Source organism: Haliotis asinina, chromosome 2 (genome assembly GCF_037392515.1).
Source record: "Haliotis asinina isolate JCU_RB_2024 chromosome 2, JCU_Hal_asi_v2, whole genome shotgun sequence".
NCBI classification, from domain to species: Eukaryota; Metazoa; Mollusca; class Gastropoda; order Lepetellida; family Haliotidae; genus Haliotis; species Haliotis asinina.
The window spans coordinates 27833019-27841373 of record NC_090281.1 but is presented as its reverse complement, the minus strand read 5'-3'; the positions used below and the strand labels follow the sequence as shown (position 1 = coordinate 27841373).

General features: G+C 42.4%; 1 protein-coding gene across 1 annotated transcript; it reads left to right on the top strand.

Moving 5' to 3' along the window:
- The first annotated feature begins 2361 nt into the window (after positions 1 to 2361).
- LOC137272417 (O-methyltransferase MdmC-like) lies at positions 2362 to 8071 on the top strand. Its single transcript, XM_067804798.1, has 5 exons — positions 2362 to 2671; positions 4602 to 4811; positions 6205 to 6305; positions 7217 to 7360; positions 8018 to 8071. The coding sequence occupies exons 1-5, from the start codon at positions 2362 to 2364 to the stop codon at positions 8069 to 8071; spliced, it is 819 nt and encodes a 272-aa protein (XP_067660899.1).
- The last annotated feature ends 284 nt before the right edge of the window (positions 8072 to 8355 follow it).

Here is an 8355-nt window from a genome sequence, read left to right as displayed (position 1 = left end):
TCTTACAATTGATGATTGTTTCATTACTAGCGAACAATCATAGAAAAAAATGGTTGGCGTTATTTTTCAAATTTTCTTATCCGCATTATTATTGCAGATCTGTGTAACATGATGCAACTTATTACTTTACTTCAGTATATCATGAACTTCCTGGAGTCTTCAAGAAGTATTCAGTCATGACTTTTCAGTTAGTGAAGTGAGTTTTCTACGATTTACATTTATATTTCAGACCCTGGCAGCTTCGAAGATATGTTCCATAGACAAATTTTTTAAAGACTAAAACAATAGTTCCAAAATCGTTTGTGTTCGATTATGAGAAAATGTGATCGATTGCTTGATCGTCTAGTCATTGCGATCAATCTTCGATTATTTCAATTAATCTGAGCACCACTAGTGGCTGCAAGAGTTGTATACACCCCGGGGAGTTGAGATTAATAAGGAAAAAATACCAGCGCCTTGCGCATGTACTAATTGCATGGATGCACTACATAAATGCCCTATAATATAGACAAGTCCAGAATATCTGTGGACATACAGATAGCCCTGTGTTTCTGTTTGAAAGAGTGCTGTAGGTCCTGATACGTACTTTTACCAACTCACTCCGTATGCTAGGACCGGAAATATACTTTTACCAAGTCTCTCCGTACTGCAGTTCCTGATACGTACTTTTACCGAGTTACACCCTACTGTATGTCCTGATATGTACTTTTACCAAGTCACTCCTTATTATAGGTCCTGATACGTACTTCCACCAAGTCACACCGTACTGTAAGTCCAGATACGTACGTTTACCAAGTCTCTCCGTACTGCAGTTCCTGATACGTACTTTTATCAAGTCACTCCGTACTTTAGGTCTTGATACGTACTTTTACAAAGTCACTCCGTACTGTCGGTCCTGATAAGTATTTATACGAAGTCACACCGTACTGTAAGGCTTGATAGTACGTTTACCAATTCACTCCGTACTTTAGGTCCTCATACGTACTTTTCGAGTCAGTCCGTACCGTAGGTCCTAATACGTATTTTTGCCGAGTCTCTCCGTGCTGCAGGTCCTGATATGTACTTTTACTGAGTCGCTCCGTACTATATCTCCGGATACGTACTTTTATCAAGTCACTCCGTACTATATGTCCTGCTACATACTGTTACCAAGTCTCTCCGTATTACAGGTCCTGATACGTATGTTTACCAAGTCATTCCGTACTCTACGTCCTGATATGTATTTTACCAAGTCACTCCGTACTGTTGATCCCGATACGTCCTGAGTGTCTGTATACATACAGATACGCCCTGAGTGTATACGAACAGATACGTCCCAGGTCTCTGCATACACACATATACGTCCTGAGTGTCTGTATACATACATACCCTTGAAGGTCGCGGGGTAGAATAGGCCTTCAGCAACCTATGCTTGCTATAAAAGGCCACCACGCTTGTAGTAAGAGGCGACTAACGGGATCAGGTGGTCAGGCTTGTTGATTTGGTTCACACGTCATCGGTTCCCCATTGCGCAGATCGATGCTCATGCTGTTGATCATTGGATTATCTGGTCCAGACTCGATTATTTACAGACCTCCGCCATATAGCTGGAATATTGCTGAGTCTGAGTGTGGCGTAAAACTAAACTCAATCACTCACTGCATACATACAGATACGCCCCGAGTGTCTGTGTACGTACATATACGTCCTGTGTGTCAGTTTGAGTAAAATGCGTCCTAAGTGCCCGTATACGTACACATACGTTTTACGTGTATGTATACGTATAGATACGTCCTGAGTGTCTGTATATGTACAGATACGTCCTGCGTGTCAGCATACGTACAGATACACCCTGAGTTTCTGTATATGTACAGATACACCCTGAGTTTCTGTATATGTACAGATATGCCCTGAGTTTTTGTATACGTACATATACGGCCTGGGTTTCTACGTACTAGTATACGTCCTGAATTCGAATGTCTGTATACGTACAGATACGTCCTGAGTCTTCGGATACGTAAAGATACATCCGGAGTCTCTGTGTACATACAAATACGTTCCCGTATGCGTACAACCAAGTCGTGTACATGCCGGTAAGTGTCGAGTAGTTTAGTTTTACGCCACTTTTACCACGTCTTCCTGGTGACGTGCGAATTTTCCATTCCATTCGACTCCCCACCGCCCCAAGTGCCGTGTTGAATATTGAATCTCTGTACACTCACAGGAACGTTTCGATTCTTTGTGTTCTCGCTCATAAGTATAATTATGACTCGCATGTGCGTATTAATACTGTACGTACATTTCTAACAAGTGCAATCCTACTTTGTCGACTTTGTGTCAGAGCATGGAAACATTCTCTTGTTTAAGCTAACACGGTAAAGTATGTCGACCGATGAAATATTCGAAGTGTGGGACAAGGCGATGCTCATGGACCCAGCGGTCGAGATTCTGTGTGAGCTCCGCACGCGGTCAAAGCAGGTCGACACGCCACCGGAAGTGAAGGAAGCCATAGATAAAGTATTGACTACAATGGCTATGCGCGACACCTACTGTCGGAAAATGACGATGCCTGACTCTGCAAGTACCCGGATGATCAGCAAGGAGACCTTCGCCATGCCCTGGTCGCAACTATTCAGAGAGGGAAAAGTCTTCACAGAGTTTAATCCCTTTTATCAAAGCGGACCCGGTCAGGGTAACTAGCCTCTACCAAAGACCATGTACAGTGAAAGCTGTCAAAACCGGCACCTGTCCAATCCGGCAGGTTGACAGCACTGGCACATAATCTCAGTCCCGCCCGTGGCTGATACATGTATCATCAACTCCATAATCCGGCACATTGTCTATACTGGATTGTTTCTTCAGTCCAAGTTAGTGCCGGTGTAGACAACTTTCACTATACATAGTTTCTGTCTGTATGCACATTAGTAGGAAAATATTAAAAGTTGGGAGGTAAGATAAGCATTGGACTTTTGGGTCCCTCTTGACATGATTTAAACAACATTGGTTTTGCTTTATGGGTTGTAGCAAAACCGGATGTATTGACGGTTTGTAGAAGAGTAGTTTGCAAGGAAGTAAGCTTTAGCAGAAAGTTTCGTAACAAACTTGTTTTTTAACCAGAAGGTTTGTTACAATGTGAGTATTGGGTTGAAACCAGAATGGTTGGAACAAAGTGGTTTGAAACTATATATTGGTTTGAAACTAAAATCGTGGGAACAAAGTATGTTGAAAGGAAAATGCTTGGAACGAACTGTTTGAACACAGTGGTTTGAAACTAAAAGTGTTGGAACAAATTAGAACGGTTGGAACAAAGTGGGTTGAAACTGTAAATTGGGGTGAAACTATAATGTATGGAACAAAGTGGCTTGAACTAAACTGGTTGGAACAAAGTTGGTTGCAACGAAACGGTTGGCACTAAGTGGGTGAAACTAGAACGGTTGAAATAAGACAATCAGATTCATTAAGACTTTTTTAACAAGACATGTTTCTACAAGATATGATGTAAGTAGGCTTTTCAAAGTACAGGCTGCACATAATAATGTAAAACCAGGATTGTGTCATGGTGGGTTAAATCATGGTTGGTTGGCTTATATTGGTATGTTACAAGATTGGTTGTATTGTAGTTGTATGTATTTACAAAGTCTTCAAATGACGTTAGCTGTATTATTGTAGAAGGTGTCAAGAATGGCTTGTATTTATCATCCATGAGTGAGTGACCTGGGTTTACATCCGCATATCTCAATGTTGGAAATATATCACATCGTGTGAGAGGAATGTCCAGTGTGATACAGATAACGAACGTTCGCAAGTTTGGTGAAACCCAAGAACATGGACTAAACGAACTAACCGGGGCTAAAGTGGCTTGGAACCAGTGGTAATGTTTCATGAGTGCTCAAGGAAGGCAACTGTGGACAGCTCTATTTGCAGCTGTTTATACGACTGGGCTATGCGTGTCCTTCTGCTCTACAATGGTCTTTCATTAATCTCTTATCTTGCATTAATTAGTTATTTATTAAACCAAATCATAGCGTAGCGATACATATTTTCATGTCTCTGAATACCTTTCATTCAGGTTAGTTTGACATATAAGTATCACTCCTCGCGTGGGCGGATCATGCAACTGACGTAGATCATACATTCCTTCGCATGACGTCATGAATCAAGCCACACTTTCATAACTTACTATGTAGGCAAAATAATTATACCATTCTTATGAAATTCATTAACATTTTAATACATTCAAAATTTTGTGAATGAAACGAACAAGATATTCGCCTTTAAATCGATCTGTCAAGCAGTGAACGTTTCACAATGAATCTTGGGTGCCATACGGATTGACCACGTCTTCCGTATTGCACCCCTCTCGTGCTGTCCTAAGTTTACATGGGTATCTAATAAAGTGAAGTTATTGGATTGTTGTGGTTTGGACCGTGATGTCATCCTAATTCATACACTTGTCACTTACTGTCATAATTAATTTTGACGTAAGGGTGGTCAACGTTTGTTTAGATGTTTATTTGGTATGAAATACAAAACATCTCACGGTCACTTCAAACTAAATATCTTAAAGACTGATTTGAAAGGGAACATTTGAACTCACTCAAACCAAATGTATTGTGTTATAGGGCAATTTCTTCAGTTTTTGATCCGCATGCAGAAAGCTACGAGAGTTCTGGAGATCGGGATGTTTACAGGCTACGTTGCTATGGCAATGGCGGAAGCACTTCCGGAAGATGGTGTTGTTGTAACATGTGAATTGGAGCCTTATTTGGTAGCGACGGCGAAGGAGACATTCAGAGGATTGCCATGTGGGGAGAAAATTGACATCAGACAAGGTAAAATATTTTCACAACTAAACGCTGTATCTTTTTACTACAATGAGTTTGCCAATTTCGAACTGCCAGTGAAATAATGTCCATTTCTCCATGCTGTAAAGCATTCACTCATCAGACTGAAGCCCCGGGTCCGATTACCACATTGGTGCAATGGGTGAGGCCATTTCCGGTTCCCCCTCCTTGATGTACCTTGAATATTGCTAAGGGCGACGTTTAACAAAACTCACTCATGCTGTTAAAGCGTTTCTATGAACATACCTTCCCACATCCATCAATGAATCATGCACGAAAGAAGTTAAGCACCCCAAGAAATCTGTAAGTGGCTTATGGAATGTATACTGGTATGAAAGTGCCGAAAATGAGTCTGAAAACACTATTTTTATAACCTTTGTGGTGTCATCATAAAAATGAATGGTCAGATCCTTACGATATATCCCGTAGTCATTGCAGTTGACATTCATGGTGAAGTGTAATTATACATTATGGGTTTTCTTAACTAGTTCTGGGTCTATACTTTGTCATCGATGTTACTTTGCAATGCCTTCTCAATATATCCTCTCAGCCCTCATCTTCTGTTTCAATGACAGTCTCGCTCTTTCGTTCACTGTAAACCCGGAAACATGTGTATTAGCAATGATTTTGTGCTGAAGGTCTGGCTCACTGACTTTGTCGATGTATGTCTTCGTATCCGTGTCCATTTGTAGTGGACCGATGCTCATGATGTCAGTCATTGCATTGTCTGGTCCAGACCCGATTATTTACAGCTGGCCGACATATGGTGGCGCAGACCGACACTCATTGTCTGGTCCAGACCCGATTATTTACAGCTGGCCGACATATAGTGGCACAGACCGACACTCATTGTCTGATCCAGACCCGATTATTTACAGCTGGCCGACATATGGTGGCACAGACCGACACTCATTGTCTGATCCAGCCCCGATTATTTACAGCTGGCCGACATATGGTGGCACAGACCGACACTCATTGTCTGATCCAGCCCCGATTATTTACAGCTGGCCGACATATGGTGGCACAGACCGACACTCATTGTCTGGTCCAGACCCGATTATTTACAGCTGGCCGACATATGGTGGCACAGACCGACACTCATTGTCTGCTCCAGCCCCGATTATTTACAGCTGGCCGACATATGGTGGCACAGGCCGACACTCATTGTCTGCTCCAGCCCCGATTATTTACAGCTGGCCGACATATGGTGGCACAGGCCGACACTCATTGTCTGCCCCAGCCCCGATTATTTACAGCTGGCCGACATATGGTGGCACAGGCCGACACTCAATGACACTCATTCATTCGGTTTCATCGTGTAATTATTCCCTACCCAACTGCCATCGCTTTATGACTGACGGACACATCATTCTTTGTCCAGGTCCAGCTACTGACACCCTGGACGCCCTGGCTGAGGAGGGACAGCAGTTCCACCTTGTCTACCTCGATGCCGATAAGGAAGGCTACCTCGGCTACTACAAGGTCAGTTGTGGTGTGAGTGGGTGAGTATTTTTATGCCGCTTTTAGCAATATTCCAAAAATATGACTGCAGGGGATACTAGAAATGGACATCTCAAATTGCATCCCTTGGAGAATCGAACCTGGGTCGTCAGCGTGATGAACAGACGTTTTACTATTGCCCAACTCCACCACCCCTTGTGGTGGTGTACTGAAAGGAATGCGTGCCCCAAGTTCAGTTAAACTTTGAATAAAGTTTACTTCAGTGAACAAGACCACAAGTACAATATATATACGTGTGTTATCCTAGAGGCCATTTTTGAACATTAAAAAGGGATAACAGAAGAGTGAGGTCTGACTGATACCCTCCCCTGACAGCGTCACAAACAGCGTGCACGTACCGCTTTATGGGTAGGATAACAGTATAATATCAGTATGTTCTTGACGTTGTTACTGACTGACTAACTGAGTTTGCTTTTACACCACTTTTAGCAATATTCCAGCAACATCACGGCGGGTGACACCAGAAAGGGGCTTCACACATTCTATCCATCTGGGGATATTAGTCCAAGTCTTCGGCCATTAGGCTACCCCGCAGCCCCTTATTACAAACCATTAAAGTGATTTGAAGGGAAAACATACCATAACCTCTGCTTTGAAACCACTATTTTTTAAATCGGAAAACGTCAAACACGACTTGGTTCTGTGACGTCGACGTCATAAACAGGGGACATCTGTTGAACGGGTGAGCGTGTTTGTATAGTACCCGTTTCTGGTTGAGACAGGTCATCGTATCCCATTTGCGAAGATCGACACTCATGTTGTTGATCACTGGATTGTCTTGTCCAGACTCGATTATTTACAGACCGACGCTATATAGCTGGAATAATGGTGAAGGTGACGTTAAACAACTAACAAAAATCTTTCTATGGCAGAAACTTCTGGACAATCAGTTACTCGCCCCCGGTGCGACGCTCGTTGTGGACAACACGTTTGAGTTCGGGACTGCCTACACCAAGTCTAACACGGTGATGGACCAGTTCAACATAGCCGTCATGCAGGATGACAGGGTGGAACAGGTGAGACAAGCCAGGTGACACTTCTCCATAACACAAGATTCGTTTCAAGATAGTCAATAAGATTCAGTGTAAAAGAATATCCAGCTTTGACAATTTTATAGAAACAGATTCTTTTTGTGGAGAGCAGCAAAACGTCTGTGAAAATTTTAGATAAACAAATCAAGTCATGTGTGTTCATTCCCGTATGAGTGTTAAAGTTGAGATACGAATTTATTTAGGCGTTATTTGGTCATCGTGTACTGTTACAAGCATATTCAGGTTTTTTTTAGAGAGTTGAGGTTTAATCCGTATTTACGAACCTGGAATATCACAGGAGACACCAAAATGGCCTCGTTTCATATACGTAGAATCATTCCTGAGGGTCTACACAGAGTGCACATCACTTGCACAAGAAATGAACAATTTTGTACCTACATCAACCGTTACTTTTCATGTGCTACACATACATCATCTTCAATCTTAAAAATTTGTTTCTGAAGGAAGTCGTCCATTTTTCAATAGTTTCGTAGCACTGAATCCGTCATGCATATGGCATGTCCTTCACATTGTCAACAAACTGCAAGTTCTTGTTGATGTGTACGCGCGCGTGTGCGTATGTGTGCGTGTGTGTGTGTGTGCGCGCGCGTGTGTCCGACTTCAGTTTTCCCTTCTTTCCAGATCTTGCTGCCTCTGTTGGATGGTGTTTCGCTGATTAGAAGGAAAGGGGAATAAATCTACATTTAATTAGAACTGAGTTAGAGTGAATACGTTTTTTAGCCTGCTTTAGCATTATATCAGGAATATCACAGTGGGAGAAGGAGGCGGAGTTGGGGGTGTCATGGTCAAGGGGCGTCAACAGAAACAAATTGTTCAAAAAGCATTTATTTGTATCTCAGACAAAAGGTGGATCATGAGAATTAAGAGACCTTTCTGTGATGTGCAATACGACATGGTGACATATCTTGAGAGTCGCGGCGAAGTCAGGCAGAATTACGCCTCTTTGTTTGCATGTCGCT